The 19,665-nt window shown below is 51.6% G+C and overlaps 12 protein-coding genes across 12 annotated transcripts; 10 read left to right on the top strand and 2 right to left on the bottom strand.

Annotated features, from left to right (window-relative positions):
- Window positions 1–77: 77 nt before the first annotated feature.
- Window positions 78–1,266, top strand: LAESUDRAFT_719987 (Translin). The gene is made up of 7 exons (XM_040907732.1): window positions 78–162; window positions 222–312; window positions 370–582; window positions 639–718; window positions 772–867; window positions 918–990; window positions 1,050–1,266. The coding sequence occupies exons 1-7, from the start codon at window positions 100–102 to the stop codon at window positions 1,115–1,117; spliced, it is 684 nt and encodes a 227-aa protein (XP_040769673.1). The 5' UTR covers window positions 78–99; the 3' UTR covers window positions 1,118–1,266.
- Window positions 1,267–1,401: 135 nt separating this feature from the next.
- On the top strand, window positions 1,402–2,931 carry LAESUDRAFT_719985 (uncharacterized protein). Its single transcript, XM_040907731.1, has 7 exons — window positions 1,402–1,466; window positions 1,533–1,755; window positions 1,809–1,882; window positions 1,934–2,258; window positions 2,315–2,362; window positions 2,416–2,608; window positions 2,666–2,931. The coding sequence occupies exons 1-7, from the start codon at window positions 1,421–1,423 to the stop codon at window positions 2,783–2,785; spliced, it is 1,029 nt and encodes a 342-aa protein (XP_040769672.1). The 5' UTR covers window positions 1,402–1,420; the 3' UTR covers window positions 2,786–2,931.
- Window positions 2,932–5,301: 2,370 nt separating this feature from the next.
- Window positions 5,302–6,053, top strand: LAESUDRAFT_740574 (HSP20-like chaperone). The gene is made up of 2 exons (XM_040911088.1): window positions 5,302–5,717; window positions 5,773–6,053. The coding sequence occupies exons 1-2, from the start codon at window positions 5,360–5,362 to the stop codon at window positions 5,976–5,978; spliced, it is 564 nt and encodes a 187-aa protein (XP_040769671.1). The 5' UTR covers window positions 5,302–5,359; the 3' UTR covers window positions 5,979–6,053.
- Window positions 6,054–6,149: 96 nt separating this feature from the next.
- LAESUDRAFT_163378 (uncharacterized protein) lies at window positions 6,150–7,885 on the top strand. Its single transcript, XM_040901410.1, has 5 exons — window positions 6,150–6,614; window positions 6,690–6,742; window positions 6,800–6,884; window positions 6,938–6,979; window positions 7,032–7,885. The coding sequence occupies exons 1-5, from the start codon at window positions 6,383–6,385 to the stop codon at window positions 7,727–7,729; spliced, it is 1,110 nt and encodes a 369-aa protein (XP_040769670.1). The 5' UTR covers window positions 6,150–6,382; the 3' UTR covers window positions 7,730–7,885.
- Window positions 7,886–7,983: 98 nt separating this feature from the next.
- On the top strand, window positions 7,984–10,143 carry LAESUDRAFT_719984 (nucleic acid-binding protein). Its single transcript, XM_040907730.1, has 9 exons — window positions 7,984–8,206; window positions 8,259–8,354; window positions 8,410–8,866; window positions 8,922–8,959; window positions 9,015–9,116; window positions 9,173–9,229; window positions 9,281–9,383; window positions 9,436–9,495; window positions 9,547–10,143. The coding sequence occupies exons 1-9, from the start codon at window positions 8,033–8,035 to the stop codon at window positions 9,669–9,671; spliced, it is 1,212 nt and encodes a 403-aa protein (XP_040769669.1). The 5' UTR covers window positions 7,984–8,032; the 3' UTR covers window positions 9,672–10,143.
- Window positions 10,144–10,508: 365 nt separating this feature from the next.
- On the top strand, window positions 10,509–11,414 carry LAESUDRAFT_691138 (ribosomal protein L6). The gene is made up of 2 exons (XM_040906080.1): window positions 10,509–11,140; window positions 11,202–11,414. Exons 1-2 carry the CDS (start codon window positions 10,541–10,543, stop codon window positions 11,253–11,255), a joined length of 654 nt encoding a protein of 217 aa, XP_040769668.1. The 5' UTR covers window positions 10,509–10,540; the 3' UTR covers window positions 11,256–11,414.
- Window positions 11,415–11,848: 434 nt separating this feature from the next.
- LAESUDRAFT_719981 (uncharacterized protein) lies at window positions 11,849–12,702 on the top strand. Its single transcript, XM_040907729.1, has 2 exons — window positions 11,849–12,178; window positions 12,235–12,702. Exon 2 carries the CDS (start codon window positions 12,261–12,263, stop codon window positions 12,666–12,668), a length of 408 nt encoding a protein of 135 aa, XP_040769667.1. The 5' UTR covers window positions 11,849–12,178; window positions 12,235–12,260; the 3' UTR covers window positions 12,669–12,702.
- A 174-nt stretch (window positions 12,703–12,876) lies between these two features.
- Window positions 12,877–13,814, top strand: LAESUDRAFT_719980 (V-type ATPase). The gene is made up of 7 exons (XM_040907728.1): window positions 12,877–12,974; window positions 13,033–13,045; window positions 13,127–13,209; window positions 13,262–13,337; window positions 13,394–13,506; window positions 13,567–13,652; window positions 13,704–13,814. Exons 1-7 carry the CDS (start codon window positions 12,918–12,920, stop codon window positions 13,762–13,764), a joined length of 489 nt encoding a protein of 162 aa, XP_040769666.1. The 5' UTR covers window positions 12,877–12,917; the 3' UTR covers window positions 13,765–13,814.
- On the bottom strand, window positions 13,741–14,758 carry LAESUDRAFT_719978 (uncharacterized protein). Its single transcript, XM_040907726.1, has 4 exons — window positions 14,586–14,758; window positions 14,381–14,525; window positions 14,217–14,324; window positions 13,741–14,157 (listed from the first exon to the last, which is right to left on the bottom strand). Exons 1-4 carry the CDS (start codon window positions 14,668–14,670, stop codon window positions 13,932–13,934), a joined length of 564 nt encoding a protein of 187 aa, XP_040769665.1. The 5' UTR covers window positions 14,671–14,758; the 3' UTR covers window positions 13,741–13,931.
- Window positions 14,759–14,913: 155 nt separating this feature from the next.
- Window positions 14,914–15,964, top strand: LAESUDRAFT_621344 (uncharacterized protein; the record flags this gene model as incomplete). Its single annotated transcript, XM_040903276.1, has 3 exons — window positions 14,914–15,192; window positions 15,274–15,420; window positions 15,491–15,964. Coding segments are annotated over 3 exons (900 nt in total), but the record flags the coding sequence as incomplete, so codon positions are not given.
- A 596-nt stretch (window positions 15,965–16,560) lies between these two features.
- LAESUDRAFT_733896 (ectomycorrhiza-regulated esterase) lies at window positions 16,561–17,911 on the bottom strand (the record flags this gene model as incomplete). Its single annotated transcript, XM_040910461.1, has 9 exons — window positions 16,561–16,665; window positions 16,728–16,824; window positions 16,884–17,003; window positions 17,063–17,156; window positions 17,216–17,225; window positions 17,287–17,518; window positions 17,576–17,647; window positions 17,698–17,717; window positions 17,774–17,911. The coding sequence occupies 9 exons, from the start codon at window positions 17,909–17,911 to the stop codon at window positions 16,561–16,563; spliced, it is 888 nt and encodes a 295-aa protein (XP_040769663.1).
- A 315-nt stretch (window positions 17,912–18,226) lies between these two features.
- Window positions 18,227–19,592, top strand: LAESUDRAFT_641009 (ATPase V0 complex subunit D; the record flags this gene model as incomplete). Its single annotated transcript, XM_040903637.1, has 5 exons — window positions 18,227–18,247; window positions 18,310–18,409; window positions 18,466–18,637; window positions 18,694–18,872; window positions 18,934–19,592. The coding sequence occupies 5 exons, from the start codon at window positions 18,227–18,229 to the stop codon at window positions 19,590–19,592; spliced, it is 1,131 nt and encodes a 376-aa protein (XP_040769662.1).
- Between the last annotated feature and the right edge of the window lie 73 nt (window positions 19,593–19,665).

Raw genomic sequence — 19,665 nt, 5'->3', positions numbered from 1 at the left:
CATGCAGTGGTTCACTGGATGAGCTAATCGTCGCGTCTGTGACAGACGCGACGCGTACCTCGTGACTTTCGTCACATCACTCCTCTCCTCCGCACCTCCATGGACCCACAAAACCTCGAATACATCAACAAGCTCCTCGATAGGGATGCGAAACTCAGAGAAGTACCTACACATCGGGTTTTTGCAATAGGGATGCCTCAGACAGTCGCTCGACCCATCAGAAAATCAAAGACCAAGTAACAGAGTTTGACAAAAAGACGCGAACGCTCAGTGGAATGCTCAATAAAATACACTCAACTCCGACTGATCAGCGTAGGTCACAGGCCATGCTTGTGCGAAAGATATCAACATCGGCTTTCACTCTTGTAGTTCCAGGTCTCCTTGAATCCGTACAGCCTACTCTGGACAGCTGCAGGGAGACGACCGCAGCTCTAGCTGCGCTGATCCCTCCCGATCAGTTCTGGCGATGGAAGGATATGTGGTCGACGTCGTTACGCAACGCTGTCTTTGCTGCAGCCTTAATTGATTTCCTGCGGACTGGAAAGTTGCTTACGCTACCTCAAGCGAGCGAGGTGCTCGGAAGTGAGATGCTACTGTTTGATGAGGGCATGGCTCATGAATGACATCAACGTCTCCAGTCCAGCAGGAATGGCAAGATCGATTCGCTCTAAGCACAGAAGACTATCTGCATGCACTAATTTCTCTCGTCAATGAGTTGGTAAGTCACACATCATCGTCGGATCCATGCAAAAACTCACGGAGAGGCCATAGTCTCGTTTGGCAGTAAATGCGGTGACAATGGGCGACTACGAGCAGCCTATCAGAATCTCCATATTTGTGAAAGATCTATTTGCTGGTTTTTCCATGGTACGTTCCTTGCTGGGCTATCCAAATTCTTGTTTAACACCTATATGTAGCTCAATCTGAGAAATGATACTTTGCGCCGTCGATACGACAGCTTGAAGTACGATATCAAGAAGATTGAAGAAGGTCGTTCGCTATATATGTGGACTTAGAGCCGAATACTGACTCCTCTTGGCGATTGACAGTTGTATACGACGTTTCGCTCCGTAAGCTGGCGCCGTCTACGTCCGACAAGGACCTGGGGGCAAACTGAGATCCAAATTATGGGTACCACGCTTTCGAGCGGACAATTGCATGTCGTTACGCTTTGCTCATGCTTTGCCGTGTGTACATCTGTACTACTAGTATCATATACGTCCGTGTCATCAGTACGTGCACGAAATTTGACTGTGGAAAGCACCATAATCTGCCTGGCATCTATTAGCGCCGTTAGGGTTAGAGATCACTTCTCCACGTGCACGCGGCACGATCGAGATCCTGTGCATATGATCGCGGACTTCGGGCTCAGTGCAGTGACTTGCTTCCTCCTGCCATTGTGGACCACATAAAATACTCAATGTCAAACAGACGAGGCGCTTCAAAACGACTCGCTTCGTCCGAAGGTTAGCATATCGGTTTTCTCTTTATCGTCGCAGCCTTCAAGTTCTCTGATTGTGATCATTTCACAGAAGTAGATTGTTGGTCACGCGCGGCTTCCTCGTTGTCCAGGTTATCGAACACATACACAAATCCCACAGCCATCGAAACGATTGGTCGAGTGAATAGACTGCTCTCCGCTTGGCCTGCGGATGACACATTACCGGCCGAAGGCTATGATGGCGTGAAGAGTGTATATAAGAAACTCACTTCAGGCCTCACCGATATCAAGGCCACTGCGGAACGAGATGCGCAGTACGATATTTATACGAGGGCTTACAAAGCACTTGACGTTTACTGGTTTCTAGGACCATAGATGAGGTATTAGAGCAACTTCAGATCCTGATAGCTTTGCGTCAAGCATCAGAAGCAACGCCTCCAGGTGAGAAGAGCTTCAAGCACCCTGTGTTCACCGTGTCACGACTTGAATCAGAGAAACGGCAAAAGCGCTCAAGAGCGCATTCTCCCGCCATCCTTGCCGCATCAACGCCTGCGACCGTCAACCCACCCACACGCTCAGCATCCATCACCGTGCCACCGCGTGGCTCTGTCGGTCCGCCGCAGCCAATACCTTTCTCCCGTGAGCCAAGAGCACGTAGAGAGGCATTGGCTCCACAGCTGCCTCTGCAAGAAGGCCGAAAGGTTGCATTTCATCCTCCGCAAAATGCGAACAAGCCTGCGGATGGCAGTGCTGGCGGTAAAGACGAGGAGTGGATTTTAGCCGTCGTCACCAAATGCATCAATCAGGACAAGAATCGGTTGGCGCCTCGGGCTGCATCCTCCTGTTTCCGATGACTGATCTCTCTTCCGATAGATACGAAGTACAGGATGCGGAACCACAAGATGATGGCCAACCAGGGCTGTTCGTACCTTTCTCCAACGGATCATGCCGGTCGCTCATGTTTGCATCTGTAGATTCTACAACACGACATTGCGTGCTATCATACCTCTTCCAGACCCAACAGCACCACCAGACAGCGCTGCACACCTAAATGCCTACCCAGAATTCACCGCTGGCTCGACAGTTATGGCGCTGTATCCTGATACGAGTTGTTTCTACAGAGCAGAAGTCGTTGCAAGCCCACGGGATCTGCAGCCTGCCGGGCGAGTACGTTCCACGCTGAAGTTATTCAGGTGTAATGTCAGTGCTGACATTGGTCGATAGGCTGGTTCCTCGTCAAAACATCTAGCACTGCCGATGTACAGGCTGAAGTTTGAGGATGATGATGATCAGGTTCACAGCGTCAGTGCACAGTGGGTGGTTGAATGGCCTGGTGGTACTTGAGTGCAATTATTCTATTTGCTGATCGCCATCATTATTTTTCGCTTAATTGTGAACTCACCGCAATGTTCATCTAATATGGTTTAATGGCTAACACACGTGTACTCGCCCGGTGTACAATTCCGAGTGTCCAAATTAATAGTTCCAACCATCCAGCTATGCGTTGATTTGATGACTTGCAACTTTTCAGTTTCCATACAGGGAAATGTAGTCTGTTTCAAAATCCCACCCTCACACCGTAGTACGCAATTTCGGAGTTACGTAAGCATTTTCATCTCCGAAACGCGTCGATCGGATCTCGTAGGACACGTCGGTGGCTGAGGCTCACTGCAGCATATACCCACTGAACGTGCCCTTCGTTCTCTCATAGTCTACTTGTACTTCTGTTTCTGATTCTGCTCATATGGCCGAACCAAATGCAAGCACTTCTCCCCAACCATCCACTTTCAATTCACCCCAAGGTCATGCTTTGCTACGGGATATACTGGCATGTAGTCTACCCTACGACCCACACGACTACCAGCTTGAAGGCGTAGCAAAAGCTCTCGAAGGAACAGATGTTGTTGCAATTACTCCTACAGGCTCTGGAAGACAGGATTCTTTATCATGTACTTGCTGGTTGCTAGCGCATTTGCTCAAGACCCATCTCGTTGTCCCATCGAAGCGTTGCGTCACACATTCAAGGCATCACCATGTATACTCGTTGTCTGCCCCACAAAGTCTCTCGAAGATGATATGGTCAATAGTAATCAAACTGACAGTGATATAAAGCACTGACATCATAGCATACAGGCACCCAAATTCATGGCCGTTGGATTATCGGTGCTGGTGATCAATTCTGACACAACACAGCAAGCTAGCCGTAGAGGCGAGAACCTCTGGAAGACAGCTTTGTCCGGAGTGGAGGTCATTCTGCTGGCGCCGGAGCAACTGACGAGCAAGGGCTTCGAGTGCTTGCTTGCAGACAAGTCATTCAGCACACACGTAATGGCGCTCGGAGTGGACGAAATTCACCTTCTCCAGCACTGGGGGATGCGATTCCGTGCCGCTTTCAAACAAATAGGCTCTGCTCGCATGCAATTTCCAGGATCACCGGTGATCATAGCCCTAACAGCGACGCTACATCCAGGCTTGCCTACAGAGTCTGTCTGTGGATTTCTTGGACTCAAAGTGGGTCAGTACCATCAGATCCATCACTCGAATGCTCGTTACGACATCCAATGGATCTTCCGTCCCCAAATATCTGGTGCAAATGCGTACCAATTCCCAGAGCTCGACTGGGTTCTAGAAGAGCAGCACCGTGTCATCATCTTCTGCAAGACTATCAGCCATGGTCATCGAGTAGCGACCTATCTATGGAACAAAGTTGGTGATGTAGAAGACCGCAACAAGTGCATTCGTGTCTTCAACTCGCTCAATTGGGACACGTACAATCAAGAAACACTTCACTTGATGCATCATCATCCGCGCTGGCAAATCACTATCGGTACAGACAGCATGGCTCATGGCATCGGAGGCAGCAATGAGCTATGGTCGAGAGATCTCGTAGACATGTCTCAAAATCGCAGGGTCATTGCAGGTCGTTGTACAGATTCATGCATTGGACTTGGGAGTTTCAGGCATGCCCGATGAGATCCGGGAGAAGCCAGCCGCCGTCAGCGGCACGTCAACGGCGTCCTTCGGCATGTCTCGGCATTTCCAAAATGGGGTGACACGTCATCGACAGTGCGTACTACGGGTTGAAGGGCACATTTTGAAGCAGACCTTAATACAGTACACCTGCTCATAATGCATTCCCTCATAGTGCATAACACCTCATAACGCATAGCTCCATGTGGGCACGAGTTGGTGCCTGCCAAATTATGCATGAGATCTCATACCGCATAATGCATACCTAAAACGCGGCATTATGCATTATGATATCGTGAGAATAATGCCTAACTAAAAAATTTCACGTGCATTGAAGGTTATACAGGACGCATAACACCATTTTTGTCCCGTAATTATGTTTATAAATTATGTTTATGTCCAAATTTGGGGGTACTAAACCAGGTTTGTCGCAAAAAAAGTAGTAATAATCTGGTGAAATGTGAGGCCTATTTTGTGTGCGTGACAGCCCTACCTTGAAAAGTCACGCATAGTCACTCAACGTCACACTATGTGACAGCCTGGTAATGCATACTACCTCATAATGCATAGCCAAACCTGACGTTATGCGTTATGAGCAGGTGTACTGTATCGTCTGTCGTCGCTCCCCTTAGAAAAGACGATTTTATAGGTCTGCCTAGGGGAGACAAAGGGAAATGTGGCCTGGTGCATTCCTGTCCCTTCCAGGCGCTCCTTGCTTCCGGACGTGAGCCCTGACGCAACGTTGGACAACGATGACTAATGCTAAGGCTCAACTTTCCGCTATTGGGTGCGCAAGGCATCATGAGATCTCCGAGTCTGTTCCAGACGATTCCCGCTCTCCTATGCACTGGAGCATATAAACCCACAGGTGCTGTCGGATGTCCAAGTGCCATTCCCCTATTCTTTCATTTCACACGTTCTGCAGATCATTGATCTCCTACGCTAGCTATGTCTATTTCGCGCAGCTTCTTCCGCGAGCTTCGTCCTCTTTTCCGTATGCTGGAGGAACCGTTCGGTCGCCCAGCAGCAGTTGGGCCAAGCCTCCAACGGTCTCTTCTTGATGACCCCTTCTTCCGCTCGCCCGCCCTATTGCAGCCCGCCGTCGATGTTACAGAAGAGGGCAACAAATATGTCATTGAGGCGGAGTTGCCGGGAGTGAAGAAGGAGAACATCCAAGTCCGCGTCGGTGACGGAGGTCGGAGCCTCACAATCGAGGGCAAGGTGGTCAGCAGGAGGAGCGAACCTGAGGAGGCTTCTCAGCCGGTGGGCGCAGCTACAGGCTCGCAGTCTGCGACGGACGGCGAAGGTATGTGACATCATTTTACATCGTCGTAGAACGTTGTACTGACTCCATTGAACAGAAGCAACCGCGGTGGCGACGAAAGCGCAATCGACGCAGCTCTCTACAGAGCGCTACTTCTCCGGGACATCGTCCTTCTCCCGAACCGTGTTTCTGCCCCGCCCGATAGACAGCTCTAACGTCTCGGCAAAACTCAACGACGGTGTACTTACGGTCACGGTTCCACAGGCAGAGGACAAGGGAAGCGTGCAGATTCCCGTCGAATGAAGTCCATGATGGATGGATCTGGATTGCAATGTATCGTTTCATGGACTCAGCCGGTGTATCATTGTAGCCGTTAGTTTCCTTGCACGAATGTAACTATTATTGCATTTTCACCGCTCACATAAATCGATCGCCTACGTCTTAACCGCGGACTGCGCGTAAGTAGATCCCTCGCGAGCTTGACGAGTTGAACTACTGTCACGTTCACTGCAACAAAGCATTAACGGTGGCATCATGGGCGTCTCCTGCAGCTTGACCGCGTGGGCGTCAACATCACTTGCAAGAGTCCTTCCACCGCAGGGCCTTATAGCGGTGACAACCCTCATGTGCCCATTGCACGTATTCAAAGGGCTATTATCCAAACACATTTTCTACAACACATCCCCTTCGACGTAACCTATAATTCGATGGCACTCAATGCAGCATCAATATCCGGGTCACATCCTCCTCGAATGGATGTGGATATAGATGATGAAGATGAGGTAGATCAGCTGGACTCCGACCTGGATGGAGAGGACGAACTCGATGAAGAGGGACGTGCATCTTCGAGCAAGTCACGTCCTCGTCGAACTGGAGAACGCACGCCTGGGCACACGCTCATTCCCGCCACACGGATTGAGAACATCCTGCACGCAGACGGTACGCCACGAGCACCATCGGTTCTCACTGCCGAGGTTTTCGTCTTCATACATATTCTTTTGCGTTCGTGTGTAGGAGCAGGAGCTCACATGTCAAAAGAAGCTCTATTCATGTTGTCCGTGGCCGCTGTGAGTATCGCCACTATTCCTATGGTGCCCGAGTTGAACGACGTGCTCATCGTGCAGGAAGAGTTTGTCAAGCGTCTTGCACAAGCCGGTCAGCACATAGCTGAGACACAGAACCATTCTGTTGTCAGCTATCGTGATGTCGGTGCGTTCATCAACTAATATTGCTATATGTATTTATGATGAATCTGCTTGTAGCATATGCCGCACAAGCACGTCAGGACTTCCAATTTATACGAGGTGAGCATACAGGTTTTAAGCCAAAGTGATTCTTACAATCCCGTCGCGATAGATATGATACCCCCTCCTATCCCGCTCACATATGCATTGCAACTCAAGGCGGCGAGAGAGAAAGCATTGGCAGAAGAAGATCCAGCCATAGCACCTCCGATACCTCAAGAGGCTATCCCTATCCCTACTACCCCTCAAACCCCTCCTGAGGAACCTAGATTCAGGTTAAGAACAAATCACGCGAATAGCAGGGAAAGACTCAACAGCACTTCCAATGCGAGTGCGAGTGCGAGCAGGCGGCACAGAGACAGCAGAGGGAGATGGACCCATAGTAGTGGGCGGACTGACGAAGGAGGATCAAGCGCAGTGAGTAGCGCGGTCAGTACGCCTCCTGCTGCAACTGCCAGTGCCGGTGGAAACTCCAGACCGAGCAGCGCACGCATCAGGAACAGGACCTCGAGGGCTTCAGAGGGGCGACCGCTATCCGTACCAGGCAACGGTGCTCATTTACTCAATGGTGCGAGTGCTCCGATGCATGTGGGAATGCCGCCCCCCGCTCTTCCTTCGGGCTACCATGTTCCGCCAAGCGTGCGCGCAGAGGATGCATGGCCGCCACCAGGACATTACACGGGACCTGCCAGTGGGTACCTCGACGAGCCGCGCATGATGTTCAATGCGCCTAGCAGAGGCAACGGGATGACGGATGCTCCGGGGCGGACAATATACTCACACCAGCGTCCTCCACAAATGAATAGGTAGTTTACCTTCCATCCCATGCGGTCTTCCTTGCGGGTCCACATTCTTGTCAATTCAGTTCTGCTCTGCATGTCGGTCTCTGGCTTTCGAAGTATCGTGGCGCTCGTTTGTATTGCTTGTAGCATCAATTTATCCGATCTATAATGCGTTCGTTGCAAAGAGTCCAAGCAAGGATTGAGCAAGGATTGAGACCGGCGCTCGTGGCCGCACGTGGGAGCCATCGAGGATAGAATGTCCTTCTTGACTCGACCAATACTGCACGGATTGTATCTGTTCCGTCCATCTCATCTGATATTCCGTAGAACAATGGCATCTCTAACCACCATCACCAAACTGCCCGTGTCGCTCCGAAATCTGGTCGAACAGTCCGTCTCGGATGGCAGCAAAGACTTCGGCAAGGACGAGAAAGACAAGACTCTTGTCGCAGAGTGGATCGAGAAAATCGTAGAAGGAGAGATCGTTAAGCCGCAAACCCTGAAGGTAAGTAAGTGCGATAGCTGCTCAGTTGCGCTAGATCTCATGGCGTGCGCAGGACCTCGATAGGCAACTCACACCCCGGACATATCTCGTGAGCAACTACTACACGGTGGCCGACACCGCGCTTTACGGCGCTCTGCATCCGGTATATGTGAGTTTAGTGGATCTCCTATGACGTGGACTTTGTCGGAATCGGCGCGTTTCAGTCGCAATTTCAGCCCGCCCAGTACTACTCCTTCCCTTCCCTCACTCGCTACTTTGATCATATTCAATCACGACCGCAAGTTCGCCACGCTGCCTCCACCCTCGCTCCTGCATTCTCGGTCGTGACATTCGACCTTGAGAACGCACCTCACCTCGAGCGGAAGCCCGATGCGCCCAAGAAGAAGGACAAGGCGCCTGCTCCCTCGTCGGACGCCACCCCTACTGCCGTCGCTGGGAAGAGCACAAAGACCAAGGACGCGCCTGTGGCAGCAGAGAAGAACGCGGAAGCCGCTGCTACTGAAGCTAAGGTGCCAAAAAAGGAGAAGAAGGAGAAGAAGCCTACGGAGGCTGCTGAGGGAGGAAAGAAGAAGGCGGCCGGTGGTGGCAACAAGGCTGATGAGGGATCTGGCGAGCCCGTTCCCTCTATGATCGACTTGCGTGTTGGGCACATCGTCGACAGTATGTCCCGATGCACGTTGAGCGGTCGCTTTCATGCTCACAGTTGTTCCGACAGTCAAGAAACATCCTGATGCAGATGGTCTCTATGTCGAGGTGCGAACTATGTCATGTGTGCTTTCTACGTTGTGATCGATCGTCCATCTCACAGCAAATCGACTTTGGTGAGGAGGAGGGCCCACGAACAGTGGTTTCCGGGCTCGTACACTACATCCCCATCGAGCAGATGCGAGACAAGTACCTTGTCGGCGTGGTACGATGACTCATGTCGCATCCTGGCTCACTGGGTATTCACAGCTTCCTTAATAGTGCAACCTCAAGCCTGCGAACATGCGAGGTGTGAAGAGCTTCGCCATGGTTCTATGTGTGAGGCGTACGTTTGAGAGGCATTGATCATTCCTGATCACCGTTCTGCAGGCAACGTCGAAAGATGGCAAAGAGGGTGGTATCGAGCTTATCCAACCTCCACCGAACTCAAAACCTGGTGAACGCGTCTATTTCGAAGGTCCAGACTTCGAGAGTAGGCGTTTATACCACTGCCACTCAGCTGTCTCTCATGCACAGCTATTCAGACGCGACGCCGCTTCCGCAACTCAACCCGAAGAAGAAGATTTTCGAGACCGTCCAGCCAGGTACGCTGTTCACTTTTCGGCTTTGACCAAGTCACGATAGATGCATTGTAGGTTTCGTCACTTTGGAGACCAGGGAGGCAGCATGGGTAAACCCCGTCACGAAGAGCGTCCACAGAGTACGCACAAAAGATGGTTTGTGCGTTGCACCAACTTTGGTTGGCGCATCTCTATCATAGACTATGATGAGATGCATGATAGGAACTAGTAAGTGAACGCGCGAGGAGTCGCGCCATGTGTGTATTGCTGCCCTGTGCTGGGAGGACTGCAGTATCCTAACTCTACATCCTGCCACCTCTATCTTCCGGTGCTACTAATAGGATGCCTGATGGACGCTGGTCGCACTTGAACTTTCAGCTTAAAGTTCCCTTACATCACAGCCAGTACCATGTTACATGGTCTACAGAGCTGATGTCGTCGAACTCAAGTCTGTAGTCATCAAAGGACCATACACATGTGTGTACAATGCTGGCGTACTACACACTGTCATGGCGCGGATACGATTAGCCGTGGCAGTTCCCACTCCGGACTCCACGCCGATGGAACAACCAGCCTAGTGGGAGCCACCCTTCGCACGCAGTGAGAACCTCCTCCGACCGGTCCATGTTTCATGTTACCGCAATGCATCTCCATAGCATCGGACACTCCAACGCAATCGTGTGTCGTTGAGAACGGATATCCACCACTCTGATCCATTTGCAGAGCTCGGTGAGGAGCAATTTATTTTTGCCAATGCTTGTACGGCGAGTATGAGAGAATATAGCTTGCATGAAAACTGGTGGCATCATAAATATGGGGATGCCTAGTGTGTACTTTCCAATCGTACGTTGAGTGATGAATGTGCTGCGTCTGGAAGAAGAGGAGGGCATATTTTGATCAATCGCCACTGAATACTGCCGCATAGTATCACTCATGCTTTTGCGGGACAGGTCTGCAGCTGCATTTGCGTTCTGCTGCAACAGACCAAGGACGCGAGCATCACGGTCACGTTGCTCTGTGACAACACAGTTAGCGCTGGCACACCGACCTGAACCTGAACGCTGCAGCCATGGTCCTCCGGCAGGGCATCCGACATTTCTTCCCATCCCTTAGGTCTTTCAGTTCATCAGCAGTGACCTGTGATGCTCACATCTCCAACATTGGGAAGGTCCCGATAAAAATCCCACCTGGTGTGACGTTGACACCCTCTCCCACCGCGCTGTCCGTGCAAGGACCGCTCGGCACGACAACAGTTCACCTTCATCCCTTCGTCCAACTCACATTTCAAGATCCAAACACTGTTGCTGTGACCGTGGATGACTCCTCTGAGAAGAAACAGCGATCCATGTGGGGCACCACCCGCACGTTCATCTCCAATGCCATAGTGGGCACATCGGAGGGATTCAAGGTGCCTCTGAATTTGGTCGGCGTCGGCTATCGTGCCGCTCTGGAGGAAGATCCGCGCGGAAAGGGCGACGGCCGTAGTGGTCAAAGACTCAGCATGAAGCTTGGTTACTCGCACGTCGTGTATATAGCGGTGCCGGAGAATATCAAGGCGGAAGTGCCGCAGCCGACGAAAATCATTCTCAGCTGTATCGACAAATACCAGGTGGGGCAGTTTGCGGCCGACATCAGGAGGTGGAGAAAACCAGAACCGTATAAGGGCAAGGTATGTACTTGCATTTCTGTACAAGCTGTGTTTCAAAAAAATGACGGTGTGTCCGCCTCAGGGGATCTTCGTTGGTGACGAGGTGATCAGGATCAAAACGGTCAAGAAGAAGTAGTGTCGTCGTTCTTTTTGCTCTCAATACGGCATGTCCTGCGTATCACGTCCATTCTTCCAATGCGCAAATTGGTATCCCAGACGGCCAGTACGTTATGCCGTACTATCAACGGTCAAAACTGGCTTCTACAAGAATTTCATGCTCTCCGCTCTGACTCGTGCGACAATGCCGGATGGCCACGTAAATATGTGTCTATCCGTACTGTGCGTGTCCAGCGATCCACAGTGACGTATCTTCCAGAGGTGCCGTGGAAAGCATACCAAAATGTCGCGTTGGTGCGGACCTCATCACGGTCTATGCCTGTCAACTGACTCTGCGACTATCCTGCGCATTCACGAATCATACGCCCGGAACAATTCTACAATCAACAGCCGTGCAGCTCGACGCTGCTCATTCGTCAACTGTAAGCGAGTTCTCCATGTAGCGTCGCCGCTTAGAGAAGCGACGCTCCGTGATGGCAATTTTTTAGAGAACCTCGCAGACGCCTCCCGCAATCTCTTTCCGCTGCATCCTTAACACTTCGCGCGCACATGAAGTGCAGCGCCCAATATGCTTTGGTGTCTCCGTTAGAGCCATCTGATATCCGGCAAGTGGTTGTTTTAGATCTCAGACCAGCGATCAAGCCGGATCTCATGCTGCATTGATATGCATCACATGGCTCACGTAAAGTAAAGAAGGGACGAGTAAGTGCGTGCACACATCGTCTATCAAACTGGTGCCCGTAGTCGGGCGGACACCCCTGAAACTCTATTGCCACTACTTTCCTTCCGAACTTCTTGACGATCAACGTCCAGCCGACACTGACCCTGTGATGCACAAATGCATCTTTGACGAATTACCACGTCGCATGCCATAAGGATATCTGCTTGAAAAGGGCATGAGTCTTCTTACCCAAGAGACGGGGAGCTCTTCTCGCATCCACAGTATGTCGGTTCCTACGGTGATGCCGTGCTTGGTTGTTGATAGCCCTTTAATCCAGGTCACGTCCCAGCGTTTTCGCTCTCAATGCCTAGTACTTCACTGTCTGTTGCTCATTTCGGCCACCCGCTCCTCAAAGGAGCAAAGCACTGGTCCATTCTCGTTCCCACAGCCGAAGGACGTGCGTTTGAGTATCAGATCTCGGGCTCTACGAAAACATATGAGTTCAAGGCGGAAGAAGTCGTACTTGAAGAGCTGCAGAGCTGCATGGGGCAGGTCACACTCGGGAGCGTCGACGCAGACAGGCATGCGGAGATCCTGGAGACCTTGCGGGCTGTGCCTATCCAGAGAGGTAATATCAGTTGGTGCTGTCATCAATGGGTGCTTGAAGGATTGGCTGCATTGCAGGAGGGTGGGTTTGCTGTGACCGTACCGACGCACAGCGATTTGGAAACGATGCTCGCGCAAGCCCAAAGTCATATCGTTTCTCAGTGACTTGGACTTGCGCAGGATAAGGCCTCTAATACGTTCCACATATTCGCATCAGACAATTGCCTGTTGTTTGATGTATTTTCGCGTAATGTTACCCGTTATGCAAAAGCTCGAAAACACTGTTGTGGCCGCACTAGTACTGTAGCTCCCCAGTGGCTAAGCACCTTCCTTTCTGAGTACTATACCCTAAGTCTAAGTCTAAGCGCTGGCACTGGCTCGAAGTTACCTCCACATCGCTGTTGTTCATCCACAATGTCGCTCTGTCCACCATATGCGCCATTCTTTGGTTTTGCAGGCGTCGGCGCAGCGGTGAGTACATTGAACCCCAGAGCCTGGGATCTCATTTGACATGAATGCATTCCTGCAGATGATATTCAGTAGTGAGTCTCGACTGCAGCGCACCGTTAGAAGAACAGTTCATTGATGCGTGTATGCCTTCATTGCTCGCTGTGCGGTGTAAGCTGTGGGCGCAGCGTTTGGGACGTCCAAGTCGGGAATTGGGATTGCAGGGCTGGGCACGTTCAAACCCGAATTAATCATGAAGGTTCGTTCTCCTCAGTTGCACAGTTCGTCTGCCAGCTGAGCGTCCAGTACAGTCTCTCATTCCGGTCGTCATGTCTGGAATCATCGCTGTGTATGGTCTGGTCGTATCCGTGCTCATAGCAGGTGGACGTGAGTTGCTCAACCTTGAATCTGTGGCCGCTGTTCTCAGTCATTCTACCTGGCAGTCAAGCCGACAGACTACTCTTTATATGCCGGATTCGTACACCTGGGTGCCGGTCTAGCGTGTGGATTCACGGGGTTAGCGGCAGGATATGCAATTGGTTTCGTGGGCGATGCGGTACGTTTGTTATGTATGTATGCATCGAAGAATTGGACATTGACTATTCCTTCCTGGTAGTGCGTGCGAGCCTACGTATACGAGTCAAAGGTTTTTGTGACGATGGTGCTGATCCTGATATTTGGAGAGGTGCTGGGATTATATGGGTGCGTCATTATCTCATTCCATCGCTCACGCGAGCTGACGGCTCCTCGTAGGCTCATTGTGGCTCTCATCATGAATTCACGAGCGTCGGAGGCACCGCGTTGTATATATTAGTTATTCAGTCAGACGAGATTCACTGCAATCTGATACCATTGCACACTACATCATACGTTCTCGCATGAAGTGCAATCCTAGTGATACATATCGTCAAGACAGAGCATTAGGTATCGGTGCTCAACGCGAACAGGCAAAGAACGTCCACTTTCATATCGGGGCAGTCGTCACTGATACCGTCTTCGACTTTTGCTCGGACTGCTGCTGCTGCTGCTTCCTGATCGATAGTTCCTGCCTCTTCCTCTGACCGAATCGGCGCTAGTCGGCGAGTTCGACCTCGAATCAGAGTCAGAACCGGAAGAGCTCCCCGACTCGGAGGAAGAGCTCGAGCTCGAACTCGAACCCGAATCCGAGTCTGAATCGCTACTAGAGCTTTCAGAACTCGATGATGCGCTGTTGTTATCAGTGGTCAATCACTTAAAAACAGCGTGAAAGAGTAGAAGCAGACACACCGGGTTCGTTTCTTGCCCTTGGTGGAAGCTGCTTGAGCATCAGTGGAAGGAGCACCCTTAGCACGCTCCTTCTCCTTAGCTTCCAAGATTCGGTCGGCAGTGCCGGTCCTGTAGCGATGTGCGTCGGTCATAGATACGTGGTGAAGGACTGCGATAGCACTCACTTGCTCCTAAACTCCTCGGGCACCTCAATGGATGGCTTGTCCTCAGTCTTCAATTTCGTAAGCAGGTTGGGATTCTCGAGTTGCTGTGTCCGCGAAGGACGCGCTACGTAAGGACGCGAAGACTTGCATTCGTACGTAAAATGGCCTGAAAACCAAAGCCTACTTGAGATCGCGGAGAGGCGTAGCTAGTGAACTGTCTGCTCACCTGTTTGAAGGCATTTCTGGCAGATAGTGGAGGACGTAGCACGTGGGGCATTAGCAGAGCGACGATGAGGGGCGAATTTGGACATGAGGAGGTATCAATGACGCTTCAACGTGGGTAGCAATAGACGATACAGAGGTTAAGGACGATGAGGACGGGAGGCTGTGGCAAGGCCCAGGTTGGAAGGCGGGAACGCTCGATCCATCCTTTGCTTCTCTCATCACTCATACATTCACATCATGCCCTCATTGCTGAGCTCCTGCAGCTGCGCTGTCTCTGTCTTCTCTCCACGGCACCGCATCAGTCATCGTCGCATACGTTCTGAAACAGCATGGGAGGGAACGCATTCCGCCAAATACTACCTGATACTTCCTTTCCGCGCATGACACCTCATCTCTACAAGTCTCTAAAAGCCAGCCTGATGCCTCGCATCGAGGACATGTATGAATTGGCCGCGGTTCCAGCTGAAGCCCCGGGAAAAGTGGACTACGGGGACCTCGACTTCGTCGTGTCGCGTCCACGAGCAGACGTGACTCTGGAGATGGTGAAGAGTGCACTCGGTGCAGTGCATAGCATACCGTTCGAGGGCAATCGTACGAGTCACTTTGCAGTCCCAGCCACTGCCGTCGATCGTGATGCCGAGAATGCACGACCTCATGAACTCGATGCGAGGAGCGAGGCTCGCATCGAGATCTTCCATCAAATAGACGTGAACGTGTGCGCGGATGAATATGAGTGGGAGCGCACGGTATTCTTGCATTCATACGGAGATATGGGCATGATCCTGAGCTTATTCGCCCGAGGAGTGGGTCTCACACTCAGCCCGCATGGGTTGAAGGTACGCATTCTACGTTATTCTCTGTGGTTTGCGTTGGCGTGGGCCTGCCAACCGTATTTTCTACGTCTAGCTTTTGCGCCCGTTGCCCACAAAACCTCCAACAACCTTCTTTCTCTCATTCTCTCTCAACGATATTCTTGCCTTCTATGGATTGTCGAGGGATAGGTGGGCTGAAGGATTCACTACCGAGCGAGAGGTCTTTGACTGGGCGGCGAGCTCTCGCCTGTTCGATGTGCAGAAGGCCGTGCGGGCGGAGCAAAACTATGTTGCTGGGGCAAAACAGCGCGCCGCTCGTTCGATGTACCAGCGCTTCCTCGAATACACCCTCGAGCGGGTCGAGTCAGAAACACAGATGCCGTCCCAGACGACTGTCTCGACGGACGATGTGTTACGCTTTTTCGGCAAGAAAGCGGAACACGACGCCCTTATCAATGCGTCCCTCATGAAGGCGCATGCAAGGAAGATTTTTGCAGGCAAGCTCGTGGAGGAATGGACGGGGCTGAAGGGGATGCCAGTGAAGTGGCTGATGGACACAGTGCGCGAGCGACTGGCGGCTGGATCTGCCCATCCTCAGGCGTCGAATAGCCTTCTGCATACCACCATCGCTTCCGAGGACGACGAAAATGGCACTGCAGGACCGCACGTCGTCTTACCCTGGGAGTCTGTACTCTTCACCATGTCTGCAGAGGAAGTGCACGCTCTCACCATCGCAGTCAAAGACGAGATGGATGTTGCCGGCACCTTTGACCGAAACTGGGAAAAGAGGAAGCGGGAGAAGAGAGATGCGTCGAATTAGCGTTCAACAGACCATCGATGGTGGCAAAGCAACAGCATCCCGCATCATGAATGTGGCGGCCAGAGGAAAAAAGGATTGACGTTCCTCATCATCCGCACGCCGATAATGTAGTGACATAAACTGCGAGTGTTATTCTCTCTACTTGGAAGCGATATAGGATTGGACATAGATAGGAAGATTGCCGGTGAGAGAGCTCTATGCCAATGGATGCCCCTCGTGCGCCTCAAAGTCACGAAAGCCAGCATATACGTAGTGGTCTCTGAAATCGTTCTATAATCCGCCGATGCGATCTGAGAGTTGCGCCACATAGATGCTTGCTCAGAAGGTATATGGACAACAGAACCTCATAGTTTCGGTTTCAACCCTGACGGCCAGATCCCAGTCTTGAGCTCGTTCCGGTCGAGCAGACTAACCCATTGGAGAATCGTCGCAGCCACATGGTCAGCCATCTGTCAGCGCAGTGCCCGATGGGTCAGAATTATCCTGCTCCAGGAGACTGATCGGAACGCACCCCGGTGAAGTTATGGTCTGCCTCGTCTACGATGTATAAGTTGTGCGTGCCTTCTGTCCGAGAAGAATATGCCTCCGCGTAGATAATGGCATCATATCTACCGAGAGGCATTGATCAGAATGCTCGGAGGCGTGAGTTGATTCCCAGGGCACTCACGGTGGGACTACGGTGTCCCTCAGACCATGCATGGTAAGGACGTGAATTTCCTTAGGGAAGCGATTCCATACAATCGTCGTGTCGATGCCGGCAAATTCGTGATGGTCCTGTTCGGTGATTCTACCCGTGAGCTATGAGCTATTGTATCTCAATCATATTCAACGAGGCCGTGCATGCACCTGTGGACGACTGGCTTGCGAGCAACGGTTGCTTTAAGCTCATAAAATCCCTGCGCTGCAAGCTGTTGCTGATTCTCCGGCTTACGCATTTGGTCTTCAATGGAAGCAGCGATATGATAAAGTGGCGCGTTCAGCACGAGAGACGCAACGTACCATACATTTTCTAGATGGCAGAAGGCATAGGATAAGTTCCGATAATATTGTGGCGGCGACTCTGCATTCACCTCCACCCTATATCGCCCACTGACGTTCACGTAGCCCCTCACGCTTCCGGTCTCCGACTTCGGGTACGTGCATAGCCATAGCATAGCAACGACGCTACCCTTCGAATGTCCTACGAGCAGATCAATGACGTATCCGTATTGCTTCATCAGGTAATCCGCGACGACGTGGAGGTCGATTACTTCAAGCTCGATTTTGCCAAACGAAAATGTCCCTGGTGATTCAAAATTGGCCCTATGCAATGAAGACATCAAGAGGCCGGCAGATAGTCGCATGCTATAGGTAACGAACCGGAAGTCGAAGCGGAACGAATCTACAGGGAACCGGAGCGCAAGCCGCTTCTGAAAGAGATAGTCTTTATGTCTGCATGTCTTGTTAGCACTAAATTTCACAAAATCTACTTGAATATTGACCCCATGGTACCGTGCATGATCTTGTTGTGGTCGTATCAACTATACGCGTACACGAGCGACAGCATTCCATGCGTACCAGAGCAATCCTCCGCCCGTGCGTGGACTCTCCGGGAGAGAGCTGCTCCAGCACGCCTGCTATGGAGCCGGTCTCCTCATGAGGATGGGGAATATATAACTTTGTCGACTTCTTCGATGTGATCGGAATGTTCGCCATCACATGAGGTGTTGCGAGATCGCGTAGTAAGAAAGCGACAGCTGCAAGGTCTACCCAGAATCTAGCAAGAAGAGATCCTGTGGTTCGACACTCGTCTCCCGCCGTGATGCGCGACTACGTTAACAGACGAAGGAATGGGAATGCGGAGTTGAAACATGATGGTAACGGCGCAGGCTCGGGCATGCTCCAGCCTCTTATTCGGAGTAAAGCGACACTAGCAGGTTTATAAGTGTGGGAATCTTGCATGTATTGATTTGACGCGCGCGCCTGATTGAGCTTGGAGACATTCGACAGTATCGCCTGTTAAACATCGACATGGAGGCCCTCTTCTTTAACGTGAGCTTGCAGCATCGTACGCGTTGCTAACGTACTCAACTTACGCAGGGGGATGGTTGCAGGTGAATGCCGGCTTCCTCGAAGGTATCGTCAGGGGATACAAGGCGGGACTCCTCACTCAGACGCAGTATAATAACCTGACACAGTGCGAGACGATTGAAGGTGCGTCTGCTAGTTTCAGTGGTATAGTATTGTCTCGATGACATGGTTATGTGTAGACTTCCGTACGCAGTTATCTGCGACTGACTACGGGACTTTCCTCGCGAATGAGCCGCTGCCTATCTCGACGTCAACCATTGCCGACAAAGCCACGCAACTCCTCGTTGACCAGTTCAACTTCCTCCGTAGCAATTCCGTCGAGCCTCTGTCCAAGTTCTTTGACTACATAACGTGCGTACATATGCTGGAGTACACCGAGGACTAGAATGACGCTCGATTGCCCTCAGGTATGCATACATGATTGACAATGTCATCTTGCTCATCACAGGCACGCTGCACGAACGAAACACCCAGGAACTCCTTGAGCGATGTCACCCGTTAGGAGTGTTTGAGACCCTTCCAGCACTCTGTGTTGCAACGAATGTGGAGGAGCTCTATCGAACCGCACTCGTCGAAACCCCACTTGGTAAGGTACATTTCGTCTCTATAACCTCTCAGTTGCTTATATGCATGCTCTAATCGACCAGCCCCCTACTTCCGCGACTGCCTCAGCGCGGCCGACCTCGACGACCTCAACATCGAGATCATCCGCAACACGCTCTATAAGGCTTACCTTGAGGACTTCTATGCCTTCTGCGAGAAGCTCGGCGGGCCCACTGCCGAAGTCATGCAGCGGACCCTTGCCTTCGAGGCCGACCGCCGCTCCATAAACATCACTATCAACTCCTTTGGCACCGGACTTTCCAAAGAGTCCCGCGCGAAGCTCTTCCCCGCCTTCGGCCGACTCTTCCCTGCGGGCAATAACGCGCTCGCTCGCGCGGATGACGTCGACCAGGTCCGCCAGGCATGCGACGGTGTCATGGAGTACCGTGCGTTCTTCGAGTCATCACCAGGAGGCTCCGGACGCGCACCAAATGGTGCCAATGGGAACGACAGCACTGCACACTTGCTCGGAGATTTTAGCGATAGCTTCGGGGACGCAGGAGCACCGGCGGAGATGGAGGATCGTTTCTTCGCATATGAGGTCCACCTGAATAAGTTGGCTTTCCTGCAGCAATTCCAATATGGCGTATTCTACGCGTATATCAAGCTGAAGGAGCAAGAGATCCGAAGCTTGACGTGGATTGCGGAATGTATTGCGCAGGATGCGCGGGACAGGATACATGACTACATTCCAACCTTCTGATGGCTTGTACTTGTTCTCTCCCACTGTAACTTCGCCTTATGGGTTTGTTCACGGACGCGAGTAATATATCCTT

This window comes from Laetiporus sulphureus (genome assembly GCF_001632365.1).
Source record: "Laetiporus sulphureus 93-53 unplaced genomic scaffold LAESUscaffold_2, whole genome shotgun sequence".
NCBI classification, from domain to species: Eukaryota; Fungi; Basidiomycota; class Agaricomycetes; order Polyporales; family Laetiporaceae; genus Laetiporus; species Laetiporus sulphureus.
Note: the sequence above shows the minus strand (reverse complement) of the source record. Positions and strands in the feature narration are given on the sequence as shown.

What these genes read in the sequence shown, in the direction of transcription:
- LAESUDRAFT_719987 (XM_040907732.1), top strand. Translation starts at nt 100, where the DNA reads ATGGACCCACAAAACCTCGAATACATCAACAAGCTCCTCGATAGGGAT. An exon ending in TATTTGCTGGTTTTTCCATG is followed by an intron (nt 868 to 917) that starts GTACGTTCCTTG and finishes ACCTATATGTAG; the next exon opens with CTCAATCTGAGAAATGATAC. An exon ending in TATCAAGAAGATTGAAGAAG is followed by an intron (nt 991 to 1,049) that starts GTCGTTCGCTAT and finishes GGCGATTGACAG; the next exon opens with TTGTATACGACGTTTCGCTC.
- LAESUDRAFT_719985 (XM_040907731.1), top strand. Translation starts at nt 1,421, where the DNA reads ATGTCAAACAGACGAGGCGCTTCAAAACGACTCGCTTCGTCCGAAG. An exon ending in ATCAATCAGGACAAGAATCG is followed by an intron (nt 2,259 to 2,314) that starts GTTGGCGCCTCG and finishes CTCTTCCGATAG; the next exon opens with ATACGAAGTACAGGATGCGG. An exon ending in GATGATGGCCAACCAGGGCT is followed by an intron (nt 2,363 to 2,415) that starts GTTCGTACCTTT and finishes TTGCATCTGTAG; the next exon opens with ATTCTACAACACGACATTGC.
- LAESUDRAFT_740574 (XM_040911088.1), top strand. Translation starts at nt 5,360, where the DNA reads ATGTCTATTTCGCGCAGCTTCTTCCGCGAGCTTCGTCCTCTTTTCCGT. An exon ending in GTCTGCGACGGACGGCGAAG is followed by an intron (nt 5,718 to 5,772) that starts GTATGTGACATC and finishes TCCATTGAACAG; the next exon opens with AAGCAACCGCGGTGGCGACG.
- LAESUDRAFT_163378 (XM_040901410.1), top strand. Translation starts at nt 6,383, where the DNA reads ATGGCACTCAATGCAGCATCAATATCCGGGTCACATCCTCCTCGAATG. An exon ending in TGTCAGCTATCGTGATGTCG is followed by an intron (nt 6,885 to 6,937) that starts GTGCGTTCATCA and finishes ATCTGCTTGTAG; the next exon opens with CATATGCCGCACAAGCACGT. An exon ending in GGACTTCCAATTTATACGAG is followed by an intron (nt 6,980 to 7,031) that starts GTGAGCATACAG and finishes CCGTCGCGATAG; the next exon opens with ATATGATACCCCCTCCTATC.
- LAESUDRAFT_719984 (XM_040907730.1), top strand. Translation starts at nt 8,033, where the DNA reads ATGGCATCTCTAACCACCATCACCAAACTGCCCGTGTCGCTCCGAAAT. An exon ending in TGTTGGGCACATCGTCGACA is followed by an intron (nt 8,867 to 8,921) that starts GTATGTCCCGAT and finishes TTGTTCCGACAG; the next exon opens with TCAAGAAACATCCTGATGCA. An exon ending in CAGATGGTCTCTATGTCGAG is followed by an intron (nt 8,960 to 9,014) that starts GTGCGAACTATG and finishes TCCATCTCACAG; the next exon opens with CAAATCGACTTTGGTGAGGA.
- LAESUDRAFT_691138 (XM_040906080.1), top strand. Translation starts at nt 10,541, where the DNA reads ATGGTCCTCCGGCAGGGCATCCGACATTTCTTCCCATCCCTTAGGTCT. An exon ending in CAGAACCGTATAAGGGCAAG is followed by an intron (nt 11,141 to 11,201) that starts GTATGTACTTGC and finishes TGTCCGCCTCAG; the next exon opens with GGGATCTTCGTTGGTGACGA.
- LAESUDRAFT_719981 (XM_040907729.1), top strand. Translation starts at nt 12,261, where the DNA reads ATGCCTAGTACTTCACTGTCTGTTGCTCATTTCGGCCACCCGCTCCTC.
- LAESUDRAFT_719980 (XM_040907728.1), top strand. Translation starts at nt 12,918, where the DNA reads ATGTCGCTCTGTCCACCATATGCGCCATTCTTTGGTTTTGCAGGCGTC. An exon ending in AACCCGAATTAATCATGAAG is followed by an intron (nt 13,210 to 13,261) that starts GTTCGTTCTCCT and finishes CGTCCAGTACAG; the next exon opens with TCTCTCATTCCGGTCGTCAT. An exon ending in TTGGTTTCGTGGGCGATGCG is followed by an intron (nt 13,507 to 13,566) that starts GTACGTTTGTTA and finishes CCTTCCTGGTAG; the next exon opens with TGCGTGCGAGCCTACGTATA.
- LAESUDRAFT_719978 (XM_040907726.1), bottom strand. Translation starts at nt 14,670, where the DNA reads ATGTCCAAATTCGCCCCTCATCGTCGCTCTGCTAATGCCCCACGTGCT. An exon ending in CCAGAAATGCCTTCAAACAG is followed by an intron (nt 14,526 to 14,585) that starts GTGAGCAGACAG and finishes TTTGGTTTTCAG; the next exon opens with GCCATTTTACGTACGAATGC. An exon ending in CCCGAGGAGTTTAGGAGCAA is followed by an intron (nt 14,325 to 14,380) that starts GTGAGTGCTATC and finishes ACATCGCTACAG; the next exon opens with GACCGGCACTGCCGACCGAA.